At 24.9% G+C, this 20,088-nt stretch overlaps 2 protein-coding genes across 11 annotated transcripts; one reads left to right on the top strand and one right to left on the bottom strand.

Annotated features, from left to right (window-relative positions):
• Positions 1–1,541: 1,541 nt before the first annotated feature.
• LOC113550654 (endoribonuclease Dcr-1) lies at positions 1,542–11,293 on the bottom strand. Of its 8 annotated transcripts, XM_026952619.1 has the most exons (22): positions 11,008–11,293; positions 10,124–10,322; positions 9,783–9,997; positions 9,576–9,717; positions 9,371–9,499; positions 8,363–9,235; positions 8,145–8,278; positions 7,827–8,058; positions 7,586–7,737; positions 6,934–7,075; positions 6,441–6,677; positions 6,190–6,369; positions 5,880–6,093; positions 5,646–5,818; positions 5,404–5,588; positions 5,091–5,344; positions 3,664–5,028; positions 3,290–3,607; positions 3,012–3,232; positions 2,480–2,645; positions 1,979–2,054; positions 1,542–1,809 (listed from the first exon to the last, which is right to left on the bottom strand). In XM_026952619.1, the coding sequence occupies exons 3-22, from the start codon at positions 9,956–9,958 to the stop codon at positions 1,653–1,655; spliced, it is 5,526 nt and encodes a 1,841-aa protein (XP_026808420.1). In that variant the 5' UTR covers positions 9,959–9,997; positions 10,124–10,322; positions 11,008–11,293; the 3' UTR covers positions 1,542–1,652. The 8 variants fall into 8 exon arrangements, 7 of the variants coding, with proteins under 7 accessions (XP_026808420.1, XP_026808422.1, XP_026808418.1 ...); XM_026952621.1 differs by lacking the exon at positions 10,124–10,322 and having other exon boundaries at positions 9,783–9,967; positions 11,012–11,293; XM_026952617.1 differs by lacking the exon at positions 10,124–10,322 and having other exon boundaries at positions 11,012–11,293.
• Positions 11,294–11,559: 266 nt separating this feature from the next.
• On the top strand, positions 11,560–17,463 carry LOC113548583. Of its 3 annotated transcripts, none has more exons than XM_026949538.1 (11): positions 11,560–11,625; positions 12,007–12,116; positions 12,202–12,357; positions 12,490–12,637; positions 14,272–14,428; positions 14,487–14,575; positions 14,724–14,878; positions 14,939–15,209; positions 15,535–15,785; positions 16,866–16,943; positions 17,076–17,463. In XM_026949538.1, the coding sequence occupies exons 2-11, from the start codon at positions 12,027–12,029 to the stop codon at positions 17,301–17,303; spliced, it is 1,623 nt and encodes a 540-aa protein (XP_026805339.1). In that variant the 5' UTR covers positions 11,560–11,625; positions 12,007–12,026; the 3' UTR covers positions 17,304–17,463. The 3 variants fall into 3 exon arrangements, with proteins under 3 accessions (XP_026805339.1, XP_026805337.1, XP_026805336.1); XM_026949536.1 differs by lacking the exon at positions 11,560–11,625 and adding an exon at positions 11,745–11,763 and having other exon boundaries at positions 17,076–17,303; XM_026949535.1 differs by lacking the exon at positions 11,560–11,625 and adding an exon at positions 11,789–11,898 and having other exon boundaries at positions 17,076–17,303.
• The last annotated feature ends 2,625 nt before the right edge of the window (positions 17,464–20,088 follow it).

The raw sequence follows: 20,088 nt of genomic DNA on the forward strand, positions 1-20,088 counted from the left end.
ATACTTTTTTACTTTATAAATATTTTATCTATAACCTAGATTATTGTTACTTTATAATATTATTAGTGTAGATTTCTTTATATTTACAAATAATATTGTTATGTAATCCTGACGGAAAGTGCAATTGATTAAATTTTAAAATAAATATTACTTGTTATTTTAACAGAACTACTTTTATAACCAATGACTAACCAATACAAATATTGTACATAATACAAAATGTTGGTTAAAAATTAAGTGTATAATACACTTATTGTAGAGTGATCAGAAATTGAAATTAGCTCACATAGTCACATTAAATTACTTTTAATTTAGTTAAATTTTAAAATAATTGTTTCAACCTCCTCATACCCCTAAAAAAAAATAAAAGTAAAAAAACTTTTATATATTGAAGAAATATATAATTTCTTTAAATTGTATTAAGTAATTCGTGTAGAATTATATAAAATATTTTACATAATAACTATCATATCAAACCTAGAAAGTTTGGTATAAAACTTGTTTTACTCTAAATTACTTTCTATATTATCACAGTAAATATTTTAACATTTAATCTAAAGAACGAATAATTTATACATACTATAATTTTTGTAATTATTACACACAATTTTTTTATTCAAATGATGAACTGCCTAAATCAGTATCCAAGCCTAATAATCTAATATAACTTATGAGTTATGATTATTTCCTTCCTTGTTATTACAATATTTATGTTGTCCATTTAATTACTCAACTGAATAGAGTTATTAATAAATATTAAATAAGATAATGTATTAGAATTAACTAATAGACTCTTGATTATTCAATTAACTTATTAATGTACAAACTAAAAGGTTGGCAAAAAAAAAAATAATAAATAATAATCATCCATATTATTTTATTCATTTTTCTTAAATGACCAATGTTAGTCTATAATTTATAACAAATGTAATATGTCTCAATGCCCTAAAACCAATAATATAATATTTACCTTTCACTACACAATTTAAGTGAATGTATACCTATAAATTTAAAGGTAACTTTTACTTTTAATATCATTTATAACATAAACAAAAGTAGGTAACTGTTTTATAGTATTAGTTGAATATACTTTGTCGTTAAATAAATCACTATAATATATATCAGGGGTGGCAAACCTTTAGAACACATGGTCCCGAAAATTATTGTAATTTCATTGTATAATTAATGTATTAATATAAAAAAAGGTTAGTTAAGTACATAATATTATGATAATATTACTTGTTTAATTATTTATTTTCTTTCTTGATGTGATTTTTGTTGTATACTCAAAATATTTTTTCCTATTATATATAGTAAAAATATTTTAATTTTTCGCATGCCATGGATTTGCCATCCCTTATATATATGTTTTTTTTTTGAATTTAATAAATAAGTACACTAATTGCAACTATCAGAATCAAAAATATTAAACCAAAAAAGGAAAAATAAATTATCATTAATTTTATATTTTTATATGACAAATTTAATACTTTTATTGAATAAAAATGTAAGTATTTTAAATAAAATTAATTATACAATAATTAATAATCTAAAGTAGTAACTTTAATTAATTCTAAAATAAATTCCATATTTCAACATAAATCACTTAATGTACTTGTTTCCAATTAATACTGTATAATAAAGACTATAATTTATTTCTTTATCTTTTTCTTTAAATGCTTTAAGGCACATTTGGCTGCAGTGCATTTAGCAATTCTATAATTCCGACCAATACCTTTAAATTCTCCTTTGCCAAATATTTCAACTATTACTCTGACTCGTCGACCATCTGCCAATTTTTCAGGTTTGCTAAAAATGATAGAAAAAAATAATTTAACTTTTATGATAACCAATATCTTAGAAACTGGACACAACAGAAAAAAACTATATAGGCATAACCTATATATTATACACAGCAAACTTATCACCTGTTTCTACCAAAAGACAATTTTTTCATAATATTTTTTAAGTTACTTACCTAAATTTAGCAGTTTCTGGTTCTAATTCTAGAAGCTCTCTGATAGGAGATTTTGGTACGTTTTTACTAAATTGCTCTATAACATAAAAATGTTCTGAGTATTTATTGATAGTACTTACCTATTAAAAATATATAATAATACATTTTTATGTATTAGTATATATCTGTGGATAATATATACTGTAATAAGTATTTATTGCATTTTGACATTCATATGCTATGAGATCACAAATTTAATTTTTTTAGAGTTTTGGTATAACTTAATATGTCTATCTTAAGGAATCAATTTTATAATATTTAAGTATTGATTTGTATTATTGTATAAATTTGTTAGAATACTTTGCAGTAATAGATGTTTTACAGCTAAGATAACTTTGTGTATAAAAAATTATTTAAAAAGTACTAAAACATTCAAATTGTTTTAAACAAATATATGATTTTAAAGTAAATACTTTAAAATAATAATATTATTAAGGTACATATAATATTATATTATCTTACCCATTTCATTTTCCATTATTTTATGATAAACTTTCCACACTGTATCTAATGACATATTACTATCCAAATAAATTGCTCCGGCAACCGATTCAAAAACGTCGCCAAGGGCTTTTGGAACCTCAACATCTTCAGCTTCTTCACAATCATCTTCTCCCAAGAAATAAAACTAAAAAATATTTTAAAGGTTTAGAAATTATATGATAATAATGTAATGAAATGTTGGAAACTCCACACAAAGCACTCAAAATTAAGTAAATTTAGCATTAATTTTTTAAGAGTAATAATTTTGAGTGCTTATTTTTTAGTATTTATAAAAATGTTATAGTCTTAATAATTAAACTGCAAATACTATTTAAAAATGTACGGGTAGTTTAAACTTTAAATAATTTCTTCAATATACTATATTACCATACTCCACCAATTATGTTTCTATAGATATACCCTTTTAAGTTTTAAAAGCACAACTTTTACCCATAAATATAAAAAGAAAGTATGTTTAATTAATAAATATGTTTGAATAATGATTATACACCTCTTCATCAATAGTATGACCATTCTCTTCTTGTATGGTTACAAATCTACAAATAACTTCAGACAAACCCGGAGATAAATGTTTAAAATACTTGTGAAAACCATTTCTAACAGCTAAGGATGCAAAAATTGTATTATTGACTAGTGCTGAACGAAGATCTGTCAAAGCTCCAGGTGAATGTTGTCTTTTATCTTCATATAAATGTCGCGTAATTAAATAATCTAAAATTTTAGTTTTAATTTAGATTTATTACAATTATTATATTTTTATTTACTTACCTAAAACTGCATCACCCAGAAACTCTAATCGTTGGTAACAATCAGTTAAACGATTGGGATGATAAGAAGCATGAGTCATTGCTTGTAATAGATAACTACGATCTTGAAAACGGTATCCTAAATGCTGTTCAAAAGATTCAAATCCATTCATTAACTTTGCTAATTCACCTTCAGGATCATGAACATTACGTAATAATGGAGAAGATGGTGGTTTGAGGTAACCTAATTTTGAATCGTCTAGCGAAGGTAATACTCTTATTCCTAGCCAAGACATAAATAATAATGCTCCACGAGCTCCACAAGATATCAAATAAGCACCTGTAAAAAAAATATTTTAGAAAAAAGTCGTTAATTAGTAATTAAATTTACAGTACCAATTAAAGCTTCTACGCAGTCAGCAATACTTTTATCGGGAATACTATGTTGAGTAACAAGGTTGTAAGGCACGAACAAAGGAGTATTTTCTAAGTCCTCATTTGAGAAGCCCACTTTGAACTGTTGGATAACTTCTTCAATTTCTTTATCTGTAGGATCCTTAAATGTGGGAAGTGTTATCATATTCCACAATGAAGTTGGTATACTAGCATTAATAAGAGCTTTTTCTAATTTATGAGGCACAAAGTAACAGGGTGGTAGCCAATTATCATGAGGTTCAAATTTTGTAGATATCATACGTTCGCCAAACATTTTTAATTTACCTAGACGATACAAATTCAAATTACTGACTTGTTTCGATCTAAGATGGCTCAGTTTTCCTTCATGAACATTATCATGAGTACAGTATAAGTAAGCTGTGATAGCATATTTTAAAAATGAATCTCCTATTGTTTCCAAACGTTCTAAATTAATTCCATCATTTGCATTTGACATAGTTAATGCTTGTAGTAAAACACTAGGACTTGGTCCTGGATGATTGTTTAAGTCTGGCTGAAAGTCAAAACTAAATGTTTCATTTTGTGTATCATGAACTCTATTGATATTGTCAATTGCTTTATTGTTTAAGTGTACTCCATTTTTAATACATTTTTTATCTTTAGGCACAAATGAAGTGTTATTTGATAAAATATTAATGTCTGGAAGTCCATAACCAGTGTCTGAATTTAATTCCCATGGTAATTTTAATAAAGATGAGCTATCAATATTAGTACAACTTTTTACTTCTCGATTAATAATTATTTCATCATCTTTTTTATACAATAAATTTGTAATTTGTTTATCTATTTCATTAGAATTATAGTTAGGTACAAAGTGACAATTCTCATTCCAAATCCATGAATTTTCATTTGTTTCATTGTTTTTGAAAAAAAATAATTTATTTGTTTTGGAATCATTTTCATCGACAGCTTCAGCTAAATAAGTATTTTTAAATTCTATGCGCAAACCATTCGAATGTAATCCATCAACTTGAATTTCATCATCTGAATCAGTATCACTAAATGTGCTTGATTCATTATCACTTTGAACCATCCAACTAGTTGGAGACGAATACCTTACATTTGTTGTATTATCAATATTATTCATTGCAAAATCAGCCATGTCATTAGACCATGTTCCTATATCCATCCAATTAGGGTCATTTGATTTATCTACTTTTTCTTCATTTATTTCTTCAACTACAAAATGTTTAACAATTTCAACCGGTTCCACAATTTTTACTACACTATTTTCTTTTTGTTCTTTTCTTTTTATTAATACATCTTTCATGGTCCAGCCAAAATCTAAAGGCTCCCAGATGTGATCTATGACATTTAAAAAAATAATTAGTACAGAGAAAATATCTACTATTTTTAAAATCTTATACCAAAACTTAAGTTAAGCGATCCTAAAGATATATCCTTGGCAACAATAGTACGAATCTCATCAGCTAACAATAGAGCATTAATACGGTACAATATACATGGTAAAGAAACAGCTTTACGCCACATTGATGCTGGAAATAAATGTACATTACAAAGTTCAGGAACAAGAATTTGTTTTTGACTTAAATTATCTCGTTTAGCTCTTTTAGTCGCATCACTACTTGTAGGTAAAATTACACCTTTACGATTCATGTACCTGAAAACATAAAAAATATAAAAAAAAAAATGTTCAATATTTTACTTATACTAGCAAACCTTGGTGTTAGAAAATTTAATCTTGCTGAAGTATGGTCCACATCTAAAAGAGGTTGTTCAAGATTTTGGATTTTTAAATTATATTTAAGATTGTAGTAATCTTCAAATGTTTTATAGTTTTCTATAGAACCAGGGAATGGTGATTTTGGATTTAGATGTGTACAAATCTCTGCTACATAGAAATACTAAACAGAAGTATAACATAAATTAATGTTAAATTATTCAAAATTTTTTTATAATACCTGAGGTTGTTCTTGGTTTCTGTACCAAGGTGTAACAACAGCATCTTTTAATACTTCAATATCAGGTTGAAAATTTATTCTATCTTCATTAGTTATAATACTTAGTTTAGTATCTTTACATTTATGCATATTATCTAAGAAATTCCAATCAATATCTATTGATCCACTTGTATCTAAAATATATCAATCACATTTTATGTATTTTTTCACCATAAATAGTTTGATTTTTACAACCTCTTAAAGTTGGCACAATATAATAACAATTGTGAGTAGTAGTTGGATCAAATGCCACATGACATTTCTGCAAACGTAGTACATTGGTGAATGTATAATTTAAAAATGTGGCTATATCATTCAATTGATGTTGCGTTAGCAACATATTTGTTTTAATTGGCTTTAGACTGACATATACTTCACCACATCGAGTATATATAGGAAATGGTGGAATCTAAATAATAATTCAATTTCAAAGATAAAACTTATAATACAATCTAATATAGGTGTAGACTGTATATTAAAGTTTTATTTAAAAAAATTTACTTACACTTGGAATATGTTTTGTTGTAAGTATACCAAAACCATGAACAGATTCTTCAGGTGGATGAATTCTTCGACCTCTAGTATTTTGTTCTTCTGGCACAGGACAATTCATATTTAATAATATAGCATACAAATGACAAGGCTTGCCTTCAACTGGTCTACAATCATTCAGTGCCTCAGCAATCTAACAACAATTTTATAATTATTTAGAAATTATTTTAAAGCAAAATTAAATATTTAAAATATTAATTATACTCTTTTATAGTAGTATTGGCGACGTTTATTTGTTCCCGGTCTAGGCTCTTCAGTGTCCCAAGGTATTAAGGAATCTTCAGCATCAGGCAGTACTTCATCAGCATTGAACAAAGCATGAAATGATTCTTTTGTAATAGGTTGAAGGGTATCATCTAGTTCACCGTGAGAATGTAATTGTCTACACACTTCTAATGCAGCTATTCTTTTTGCTAAAATTTCACATGGCATTGGATGACCCTTTCAAAAAAAGTAAAAAATAAATATTAAATAAAATTATACTATAATCATTTTATTACATTAAGCAGGAATGAAAATATTAACAATCTTAAAACCTTAACTTAAAAGCTATAAGGAGACAATATTATCTAAGTTGAGGCAGGTGCTTCACTTAAAGTCCATTATCCCTGATTTCAACAAACTTTTAAGACTTTCTCAAATACTCAATAAGCCAAGCTAATTCTTTGTAATACATAAATAACACATTATTACTTACATGTATATCATGTTTAATTGGTGAATTGATTGGAAGTCGAATACTACAGACAAACATTGGTTGATTCTCATATATTACTGATTGTATCTTCCAAATTGGAGATAATTTGGTAAAAGTATCACTAGGTAGTTTTGCACAGTACCTAAGGTAATAAATATATTATAAACACAAATATTACATTTAACTATTTCAAGAGCATTAGAATATATAATATAAATGATAATTAATATTCATTAAAGTAGCAACATTCTGCTTGAAATTAATTTATTCTTAGAATACCTAAAAGTATTTTAGATATATTTAAAATTAAAATAATATTTTTTTCTTTAATTAACAGTAGATTCTTGTATAAAAGAAATTTTTTGATGGAACTAGTAATAGTAAGTGATTTTTTAAATAAAATCTACCAAATATTAAAAACAGCCCCTACAGCCAAGTTAAATCTGTTATGAACGGATTATTATTTTATATAAGTCATAACATATTAATATATTTACAATAGATATTTTAATCAATAAAATATATTCCAGATCTACAGTTATCAAATTACATTTGAGTTGATCTGTAAGGTACATATATTAGTAAAACATACTTAGAACTTATAAGTAATATTACAAGTTATACACATAAATATAATATTATGAATTATAACCTGTTTACAAGACCAATGGCTGATGCCATATCCACAAATGCTGAATCTTCCTTTTTTCCTGGTTTGAATGGTGTAACACACCAATTATATCTATCAGCATAGATTTCATTTTCCATGTTAATATCTTTTAAAGCACAATGACTTAATAACATCTAGCAAAAAATAATTCAAAATTGTATAAGTTATATGATGATAAGATAATATATAATATATAGAAATATTATTTAAAATCAATTTTTACCTTGTTAATGTCTTTATAAAGTTTTAAACAAGATAAAATACTTGAAGTAGCATTTTCATCAAACATTAAAATATAATGAGCATCTAATGTTTTTGCCCTACTTTTAGATCTTAAATAGGATTTATATGAAAGTGGTATATTATAATTAATTACTAAATTACATCGAGGTAAATCAATTCCTGCTTCTAATACTTTAGTTCCAATAAGTACATTACATTCTCTTTGTCGAAACCTGAAACAATCATTATGATATTGAGTTCTCAATCAGATACAATATATTGAATAATAATATTTTATTTAAAATTTATATAACGGTACCTTCTTAAAGTTTCTTCTTGCTTTTTATGTTCAATTTCAAATTCTTTAGGTTCAGTAATTGGGTCTGCTTCTTTATCTACTGTGTATTGAGGTTGGATCCAACCAAAATCTTCTTTATTACTATTTTTCAAATCCTAAATAAGATAAAAGCTTATTATGAATTTGATAAATTAATTTTATTTTTTTTTAATTTTTTTTTTTTTACTGTAAATACTTACTAAAAACAAATAGTACAAAATAGAAGCTGTCATTTTGTTGTTTACAAGAACTATAGCACAAACAGTCTCTTCGTATTGATCTCTTGATCGTCCTTGTTTTCTATGAGTTCCATATCTTCTAGCTAATTTCCAATTACGTCTTACTGATTTAGATTTTAAGGTCCTATCTTTTTTTTCTTTTTGATCATTACACACTTCAACATTGTTATTATCTGCTCTAAAAGATTTTGGTTTATATTGTTTGAGAATATTAATAATTCGTAGCACACGAGGGGAACTAAATTTAAGAATTTTATCAATATTACTATAATTATAGAAAATATCATCAAACGTTGCTCTTATTTGAATCAATAATGTAGAAACAATACACAGCAAAATATAATGTCTTTCATATTTTGTTTTAACTTTTAATTTTTCTACCATGTATAGAAGTGTCAAAGCAGCTTTATCTGCACAATATGGACCCATTGTTTTTAAAACATCCAAAAAATCAGCTATCATTTGTAAGGGTTCATTTTTAGGGTGAGTTATTTGTTTTAATTCTTCACCATATTCTTCATCATCTTCATATATGATAGCAGGCTCAAAGTTATGGTCATTTAAAAATTCAGTTAAGCTTTGTACCATAGATTTTATTGTAGTATTGATAACATCTTCCGTTTGAACAGCACATTCAATGAGAACTTCTTTAGGTTTACAACAGTGGCGTAAAATAGAAACAATATCGCTGGCAGTCTCGATAGATGAAAACAATTTATTCGATATAAATTTCATTTGATCTTCAATGAAGAATGGATCAGAATCAAATTCAAATAATGGATGAACAATCCCTAAAATTCTACATTTGCTATTAGCCTTGATAAAGTTACAAATCTAAAAAATAAAATTATATATAAATATTATTTTTATGTTATTTTAAAGTAAAACCATATGTTAATCATTTACTACTAATGTCTGTTGTATAAAAATTTTAATGGTTTAAAATAATTTATAAAAATTAAAAAATACCTTAAAATAAGTACTATTTTTCACAGTTATTTTCTGGCAGTTATTGAATATAACTAAGTTCAGCTGATCAAAATCTATATAATTTTTTTCAAGCATTTCTAAGCATTGGTTTTCAGTAATAACAATTACCTGAAAGAAAAACCCAAATCAAAATATTAAAAAAAAAACATTTGAAGGAAAAAAAAGAATTAAAATTTATACAAACTTCATAGTTATTAAAATTCAAATGATTGAATGATTTAATCAATAATGGTTTTAAATTGGTCAAATGCCGGATAGAAAACATGTATTGATCAATTTCTGTTTCTTCTAAAATTAGTAAAGTCCATTTTTTTTTTTCAAATTTCCTATAGAAAATTAACACATTTATCATTACATTTTTGTTATTACATTGTAAACTTTGTTGACTAACCTGTGAATTTTAAAGGCAAGTTCTCGAATAAGATTCAAAATAACAAATACTTTATTTGTTATACCTCCTAATGAAATAATTACATTTTTGTTTTTAGCTGAACTTAGAACTTCAACTAGGTATTCTTGAGGAGTGAAAGTTTTAGTATGTATATTATCACCAAATGTTAACGCCATTAAATTTAACTGAAAATTAATCTTGATAGAAATAACTTCCTAAATGAATAACAAAATTAATTTCTAAGTATTCTTGAATAACAAATATGTATAATATCTAGTTAAATTATCATTGTTCATCTGCACAATCAATCTTGAAGAAGCTCTTTGTAACCTCCAGCTTACCAATTTAACTTTCGCCCTTTAGATTTAATATTCATACTTTTCTTCTTTCCTTGCATGGCCATAAGGTGTATCTCTTTTGAAGAAAAATCATCAACTAAGCTCTTTATCCCTTCATTTATTTTTCTTTTTAATTGTATACATTACAAAGCCAGACAGTCTCTAATAAATACTTCCATTATTTTTTGTTTTTTCTACTATACTAAATAAAATTATTATAAAATATACCAATAATAAATACCAGCACAACATTATTGTTGTCATATTAACATAGTAAAAAAATCTTATTTAATTCTCCATTTTCCATTTTATATTATAAAATATTTATTTCAATAAGTTATGAATATAGCTTGTATACCTATATAGTTGGTTATACTCTGCTTTTAAGTAACGGCAATTTAAAATTAGCTAATTTATCAGTTAGCATTGTATTATTGTTTAATCACTTTGCAGAGAGAGTTTGGTTACAACATTCGATATTTATGGGTCAATAAAAAAAATGTTGGTACATTTTTCGAACACTTTTATTTTTAGCCAAGCATGTATTTAGATAAAATTTAATTTTTTTATTGACAACAATAATATTACTTAATAAAAAGAAGACCGGAAATTTTTGATTTCACAATCATTTTTAAAATGTAAATAATTTTAAATTTTCTTGAAAAATTCTGATTTCATAGTAAAATTATTTTATAACAATTAATAATAGCACATCTATAAGACTATATAAACACATCAACCTACTTCTATATATTACTTATAACTTAAAAGTTATAGAAACTAAAAATATATATATTTACATATTTATATAATAACAAACAACAATTATATTTTATCAAAATAATAATTTATTAATTCATTTTTACTTAAATAACAAATTAATATACCTACAAATTACCAGTGACGAATAAAATCTCTCCTGAATACAAATAAATTCAAAATCTAAAATATTATTATTAACTTCAATATTTAAACTAAATTAAGATTGTTTTACATATTATTAATTATAGTTATTTATTTGTTATTTAAAGATCATTAAATTCTAGAAACTAACTACATTGCAACTTTAAGTGGTGTCGTACTTTCGTGACGACCGTAGTCGTAGTGTAGACACTAGACAGTAGAATAGTAGACTTCGAAGGAGTTGAGATTGCGACTTATAGTTATATAAGATGCCCGTTCTGTAGTTCTGCACTTGGTTTATTTATTTCAGTGAGATAAAATCATACGATAACAGAATATAGTTTTAATCAAGTACCAATCACAAAGAACAATAATAATCAATACATTTTGGCGGGAATTATCATAATATATCCATGTAATTCTTATCTTTAAAGTTTGAACGTTTAAGGAATAACAATGTCATACCATTATTATTAATTATAATACTATAATATTATATACTATAGTGTTCATTAAAGTTGACCGTTTATTTTATAAATTTATTTTTAAATAATAATCTTTATGAATTTATGGTTTATGAACCATATAAATATATTATACAAGTGAGCATAAATGCATAATATTATATTATTTACTTTTCTATGCAAGTAAACACTAGATACTATTAAGTATTTTTTCTAATGTGTCAGTTGTAAAACATAACTATTAAATTATAACCATTAACCATTCATTATAAATAGGTAATTTTAATTAAACAATTAATGGTAATAATCAAAGTAGAGAAGATCTTACCCATTATTAAATATATATTATATAATTTTATAATTTACATTTAACTATGCATAAAACTTATTATCATTTTGCTTGACTAGTAGGTAAATACTTTTATATATTCAGTTATTTTATTTTATTATAGCTTTAGAACACCTATTTTATTAATAATAAAATTATATATATATTAATTATATTTATAAAATATTAAGTTTATATTTGACTTGGCATAATGGAAGCAAGGATTAGTCATCATATTCAAGGTATATTTATGCTAAACAGAAAAACTATTCCTCCTACATTGAATAAACATCTAACAAATGTAAGTTTATGTTTATTTAAAATTTTTAAACAATTAACTGGTGTACCTATTTATTTATTAATGTTAAATGTACATGATATTTTAGAAAATATTTAATAAGCCAAACAAAGAAGCTATGGAACAGGTGTTATATTATCTACTTCAATTAACAGATCCAAATTGCTTAAAAACAGTATCTTGGCCAATAACTACTTTTAAAGAAGCTGCTGAATTCCGTAATATAGCTACACTACTAATTAATGTAAGCCCATGTTCACTTTTTACAGCTATGATAATGATTAAATATATATATAATATATATAGGTACATACTAATTCATGAAAGTGGAAAATAATGGTTTACCTTGTTTTAACACATATTATCCTTTTTTTAGGGTTTAGATGGGTTTGTTTATGAAAAATCTTCAAATGTTATTGGAAAAGTTAATTCATCATTATTAGCAAATCCTGGCGGACCTGTCTTTATTTTTTTTATGTATCAATTTTGTTTATACATTAAGTGTTGTGAATTGAAGAAAAAAGGTATAGTATACTAATTATTCTATTGTAAATTATGTTAAAAATTAATGTACTCAATTATCTTTAGTAATATTTTCTAACAATAGTATTTAAATTAAAGTGAAAAAATTTGTTTTTTAAACCGCTATTAATATATATATATATTATGTGATGCTCACTTTGTTATTATTATTAGGATTAAAACCATAGATTTAATTTTTTTAATTCTAGGGTTTTCTATTAATATTTTTAATTGACATCTTACTAAGTATAATTATGTATATAAACTTTTTTTATAAATATTCCTAATGACTTATAAACCTGAAATTTTTAGTATCTATAAGGTATGCATTGCTTCTTACCAGTGGCATTTTTATATGAAGAAATTAGGGAGATATATCTTCCTTTGGTCCCCCTTTTTTTTGTTTATATTTATATGGTTTTTGTTATTTTTTTCTATTTATCACATTATTAGTAGGTGGCTAATAAAATTCCGCGATGTTGAATATCAACAATTTTAGTCATCTCCCTCCCCCCCCCAAAAAAAAAAAAAAAATCCTAAATACGCCATTGCTTCATACACATTATGCATATTGTGTGACTATGTGCAAAATATGTCAAATCAGTCAAGCCAAGTTGAATGATATTTTATAATAATATAGAAGTTTATGTAAACCAGTATAAAAATAATATTTAATGTGTATTTTGAGCAGAAAAATTTTTTCACGAGATGGATTTTAGTGTTTTTACCATTTTTAATAGCTTCTTTATAAACACTTTGACTACTGACGTCGACACATCGTTGACAAATTGTATTTATTCTATGCAGTGGGCATCGACAACCTGCATTACTTTCTGACCTCTCCCAATAATACCAGCATACAACAAGCTATTTGTGCTTACACCTCCGCACAGATATAAGATTGAAATTGTTTAATTTGCGGTGGTTTGAGATTCCGGGTATTTTTATATTATTATTATACTTACTATTATTATTACAAAAATGTTTCGCACAAGGGAATTGCTCAGGTCAACCCATGCCGCAGTCAAAGTGTTAATAAAATTATATTATGTTTTGTAAGACTAAAAACTCACTCAATACCAATATTGTAATATAACTAAGCAACATTAATGATTAGTTAATAAAGTTAATAATTGGTTACAATGACTTAAATCAAGTGATCTTAACAATATTATCTTTAATGTTATGTATTTATAATTTTAATGAATTTTAGTGAGGTTTACATTCACAAATAATGATACTTGATCAACAGCATCCCTTGCTCTAAAATATATTTTCTCATATCAGTATAAATTTGCCATAATTACTCTACATTAAATGAATGTGAATTTTGAAAGAAAAAGTTACAATTCTCTAATAAAATTGTAGGTATTAGATCTATTACTTATAAAATATTAATAACAATCAAAGAATACATTTAAGTAGTTATCAAGAAAATAGGTTATTCAGTTTGTACATTACTTTATTAATTTATTATTAACAGATTATAACATTGAGTTTGGGTTGGGGGGGGGCAATAAATTTGCCCCAAAAATTTTTTTGTTATTTGCCTTTTAAATTATATAGCATCTCGTGCCCTTTTTTACCAGTCCGCGCCTGTATAAATTAATATTTTATCTTTTAAATTTATTTTTAGGTATTATTTATTTAAATGCACCACTGTATATTGAAGACAAGTTTATTGACAAAAAAATATCAATGTTTGATGGAATATCAAATAGTAATTTTAATGAAGTAAATGAAATAATTTCTCGAGTTGGATGTACTCTTAAAAATACTACAGATATAGCTGTGTAAGTAACTAATTTAAATAATTATTATTTTGTTTCATATTATGTGTGATCATTTTAGAAAATATAAAGAAATCATTCAAGATAGTAAACAGCGTATTAAAGATTTTAAATCTGAATTACTTAATATTGAACATTGTGAAGCAACTGGTATGAAAATAACTAAATATGCATGAGAAATTTATAATTTTATTTTAGTTATTTATGATTCTGTGGTATATATACATATATTATTTACATAGGTACCTATTATTATTTATATTGTTATATTTTTTTATTATTATTTTTATTTTTTTAGAAAGCGAAGTTTCTGAATTAAGACAAAAATTTATGAATTTATATACTAATTTTCAACAAAATAAGTTAATTTCTATGAAGTGTGCTAAATTAACTGATATTATATTAAAATCTCAAGAAACTTTGGATGCCAATATAATTAATTTAACTTCTGATGTAAGTTCTAAATATATGTTATAATTTTGTATCATTCTATTTATTAATTTGTTAATATAGATAAAGAGAGAAGAATTAATGGACAATTGTGGAAAAGTAGATCTTATAAAATTCCTTAAAACCATAAAAAATACTTTAAATGGTTATATAAATTGGTGTGAACAGTTAAATGACGAAGGTAAAATTAATATTATGGTACAAGAATCACAACAATCAGTTATTGACATGACAGAACAAATTCTATCTTATGAGAAACATATAAATGTCTTAAATAATATAATTGATAATTTAAAAATTGAAAACCAAGTATTATATAAAGAAGTGTTTACTGGTAAGTTAATTTCTTATTTTGTTTATTTATAAAATTAATTATTGCTTTAAACATATAAAATGTAAACGAATATCAATTGTGATAATAGTTTAAAATAAATAGAATTTTGATTTAAAGTTTTTAAAAATTATTCCATTAAAAAGTTTTAATTTGAAGTAAATTAAGTAAGTATATAAATGGTAAATTACATTTTTGGTTAGTACTTATTAGCTGTAACATATTATAAAATTTAAAAAATATTTTTTTTATCCTTTAATTTTTATATCTAAACGTATGATTATTGATATAGAGTAAGTGTCATGAGTAAAATATTTTATTGTTTTAGATAAAAGTCTTGAAAATCTTGATCCAAGAGTACAATCAGTATACAAAATTATTCCTCCAATAATTTTAAAAACAGATTTTAGTGATAAACCAAAATTAATGACTTCAGAAGGAAGTAATAAATCAAGGCGATCAATCTTACTACACTCTAGTAGTCAACCATATAAATATCAAACTATAGATTTTGATACCATTAAACAAGTATACAATGAAACATTACCAAATCATTTTAAAAATGATAACATACAAGATGTAATTATTATATTATCAATTTACTATATTAGTATGTAATATATTTCTAGAATATCATAAGATATAATATGTATTAAACATATTATATGCAGCGCCGGGTTGGCAAAATATCAGCCTATCGAGTTAGGTTTTCTAATGTTTGATTACAGCTACAACTACTGTACCAATTAAATAATTAGAATCAATTATATTTTCTACCAATGTTTGTACTAATTAATCACTATAATAAAAAAAGAAATACTACCTAACTCAAAGCTGGCCCATATTTTGAGCAGCCCACCGAGTATTACTCGATGTCTTACCAGACCAATTCGGCCTTAATTATGCGTCATAATTAGAGCGCAGATTTCTATGCAATTGCATATTTTTTTCCTATTAATATTTTTGGATTTTTGTCAGTTATCTCCAAGAATCATCATAATTTGAAGCTAATGGTGAATGTTTTTTTGCATATTTCTGCATATTTAAAGGTTATTGAATATTTTTACATATTTTGGCAAAATTCAAAATTTATTGCATATTGAAGTAAAAATTTTAAAAAAATGTATAAAATATTTTGTCAACTAGAAAAATTAAAACTGACTTTCATAATCACTAAATAATAATTTATATATATATATATAATTATTTATAAGATAAATAATCTAATAAATTTGCGACGTTAACTTCAAATATGTCCCAATAACTTTGGTTGACGTCAAACGTTTGTTCTTAGTCTTTAAAAATATGTTAATCAATAAACGACACAGCTTCACAGAAGAAAAACTTGAAATGCTTATGATTATTCATTTTAATAATAAAAATAAATTAAGTTCAGAAAATTCCCTAAATTTTTTTTTATTAAATATTTAAGTAATTAATTATTATAATAAGTTTTATTAAAAATTTTAAATAAATAAACATGTTAAAACAAACATGGCGAGTAATTATTCAATTTCTGTTAAGCACAATAACTAAATAGTTTCATAAACGGCATTCATTTCTAGTGTTATAGTATAAAATAAAATTATAATTAAATCTCACTAATTGTTTTATTTCATATTATAAATTCTTATGTTAAATTATATTAAAAATCTCTAGGAAATGGTGAAAAAAAACAATGAATTGGATAAGTCTGTAGTTAAAATATTACAAAGTTCTCACAATGAAAATTTGCTGGTAATTATAATAATTAAATAGTAATACTACTTAAATATAAATATAATTTTATTATATTCTAATATAGTTATGAATGAGTAGTTTTAATGAATTGGAAATTGTCATACACAGTACACTATACCCTTATTTTAGGATGATACATGTGCTGCTTTTGAAAATCAACCGGTTTTGACCACTCATCCAACAATAATGGATGAAACTGATGTTATAAAAAATGGTCGCCAATCTCAAATTAAAGAAGATGAAATTAAAAGTGTATCTATTTCACGAAAATCAATTGAGAACATAAAGCAAAAGTTCATTAGAATTAAAAAACAAGCAATGAGTACAATTCCACATTCACCTCAATCACCATTTTAAATGCATTTTAATTATCAATGTATAATTTAATACAAAAAATTAGATAAATGTTCAGTTGTTAAAACCATTATAGCAATTAATATACTATGTGCATAATATTTACTAACTACTTATATACTTCCTCTATGTCAAAAATTAAAATAAATATATTAATGTTAACCTACCCAAGTATTTATGATAATTAACCTACACATAATATAAAATTCTGATCCTCGACCAAGTTGCAAACTAAAGTTTTGAGCAAATTGATTTTATTTGTTATAAAAAATGACAGCATACTAGAAACTATTTATTTATATTTTTTTGTTAATCTTAAATATTTAGAAATTTAATGACCTTACCTAACCACAACAAATATTTTAAGAAAAATATTTAATGTTAGTACCCTGATAGCCATTATTATGTTTTAATATGTTGCAATAATAAATACAATCAGTTCTTTTTTGTTGTACAATTTACAAATACCATCTATGTATAAAAATGAGAAAAATATTTTATTTCTATTATTTAATTTTGATAGTATATTCCTTAATGGGAATTAAATTATAAGATTGAGCATATTACATATTTACTTATACATTATTGGGAATTTGAAATTGTTTACTAACATATTAAGAGACAACAGATGTCTATTAATAGAGTTTATGCTTATTTATTTTTATATAATTTAATATTTATGCTACCTAAAAAAGACAAATAATATATACAATAATTTCATATTATAATTTATAAAGACATATCATTAATATACCCGATGCGGCGATGCTCATACTTATACTTATACTTAAAAATAACTGTTAACTATACTCTTTACAGAAAAATTAATCAGGTTAGCATTTTTGTGCAGCCATATTATTTCCACATATACAAATGTGGTATGCTTTCTCATTGAACATGCAGGATATGGAAACTGTATTATTTTTATATACAGTTAAATTCGCATAAATGTTTGTCTAATTTAATATTAATATACAAGTTTACTTGTGTATACTTACTATTCGGTGTATAAGACGTAATAGAAATCTACTATAAATTTTATTGACTTATAAGTGGATCGCAAATTTTTATACAATACCAAAATATGCAACAAATATATTATAATATAATTACAAGTACAAAGTTCATCACTGCTTCAATAGTCGATAAAGAGTTTATTACATAATATACTGGTCTTCAGAAGCAAAAACCGCCCAACACTAAACAGCTATATCTCGCCAAAAAATTAATGAAAAATTTATAAAAAATAATACCCCTATTAATTTATTACAGCATTTTAAATGTAGGTTGCTATTTGAAAATCAAAAGTTGATAGCTGTTTCACTACTAAATAAAAGGGTGAAAAAAATTTAAATTTCATAGTTTGAGTAAAACATAATATAAAGTATTTTGAAAAAAAAATAAAACAAAGTCAATACTTGACGAAAATACGAAATAATGAGTATATTATGATAAAAGAATTATACTGTATAATATATATTTTACGCAACGTGTTGCTCAACGTATATCGGGTATATTATAGGCAAAATAGACACATTATTGGCTATTGCAGTGTTCAATATAATAATGTGATTGCAGTGATAGCACAAATAAAACGCATCGTGCTCCACCTCAAAGCAGACGAGCTGCAAGAATGTCTATCGAAAATTCTTCACGCAACTGGTGTCCAAATAACGTACGAGTTCACTTTCCATCCGATGTCGATCAGTGCTTTTTGTTTGCTTCCCAACACTGCAGTTTCTATATGCATGTTCTGCGTTATGATAGGGAAATGGGAAGGCAGTGTAGGTTTTACTTCCCTTCCAGCTTCTCCTTCAATGATGGCGACTGGCCAGTCGGTGAATGTATTTTAACTAACCAACGACTAACGAGTATTAGGATTTTAGATATTTTTTCAAAGATGAAAGATCATAAAATCAAACAAATTGCACGTTCAATAGCGTTATATTGATATAATGATATACACAATATACGAAACTATCCTGATGTATCTTATCCAGCTAAGTCGGCAAGACAGTGATTATAATTTGGAAAGTAAACATTTTACACGATAATTTCACATACTTTTGCTGTAATATATTCTTACATTTTATTATGACAACGGTCACTCATAATCCCTCAGTTTCTTGAACAGAAAATGGGATCCCACATATTTGTCGCCGATCTTTACACAAGGTCACTTGCACTCGATGGTATTATACCGTGTATAGTACTATAGTATGTAATGTATAAGGCAAAAGCAAAATAGGTCAGTACGTTAGTGCAATGTTCAATATTTAACGGAGTGATGAATGTATTGATTGTACAATGATGTATCATGTATGTGTATGTTGTTGCTGGTTTTTTTTTTGCGTGTCGGCCGTCCTCGTCACGTTTTGGAGTAGTAATAGTGCTTTGATTTTTAACTTCAGCCCCTCTTTGAAAAGGAAAATGAATCAAAAGTATAAAAAATTCCAGTATTTTTCTAAAGCGTCAGGAAAAACCCTATATAAAAATACGGAGAAATGGGAATTTTTGACAAATCCGATTTTTTATTTTGCTATAACTCAAAAACGAATCATTGTAATATTTATAAATACCTACTTGAAATTTTTATATTCGAGTTATCTATTTAAATTTTCGATTATTCTAAGTTTTTTTTTGAAATGCCTATAAAAAGACTTGGCACTCCAAAAAATCTTTTACATTTAATATAAGGTTTATTATAAGTTGTACTTATCGTAGAAAAAAATATCAAAAATCGTTAGTCACAATTTTTGTTGATAAGCATGTTCAAATGTCTACAAAA

The sequence above is a fragment of the Rhopalosiphum maidis genome, chromosome 4, assembly GCF_003676215.2.
Source record: "Rhopalosiphum maidis isolate BTI-1 chromosome 4, ASM367621v3, whole genome shotgun sequence".
NCBI lineage: Eukaryota > Metazoa > Arthropoda > Insecta > Hemiptera > Aphididae > Rhopalosiphum > Rhopalosiphum maidis.

Coding starts and splice junctions, on each gene's coding strand:
- LOC113548583 (XM_026949538.1), top strand. CDS start 12,027: ATGGAAGCAAGGATTAGTCATCATATTCAAGGTATATTTATGCTAAAC. Junction 14,879..14,938: donor TAATTAATTTAACTTCTGAT/GTAAGTTCTAAA, acceptor TTGTTAATATAG/ATAAAGAGAGAAGAATTAAT. Junction 16,944..17,075: donor CTCACAATGAAAATTTGCTG/GTAATTATAATA, acceptor CCCTTATTTTAG/GATGATACATGTGCTGCTTT.
- LOC113550654 (XM_026952621.1), bottom strand. CDS start 9,958: ATGGCGTTAACATTTGGTGATAATATACATACTAAAACTTTCACTCCT. Junction 7,076..7,585: donor GCCATTGGTCTTGTAAACAG/GTTATAATTCAT, acceptor TTATTACCTTAG/GTACTGTGCAAAACTACCTA. Junction 5,345..5,403: donor TTAAATTTTCTAACACCAAG/GTTTGCTAGTAT, acceptor TTATGTTTTCAG/GTACATGAATCGTAAAGGTG.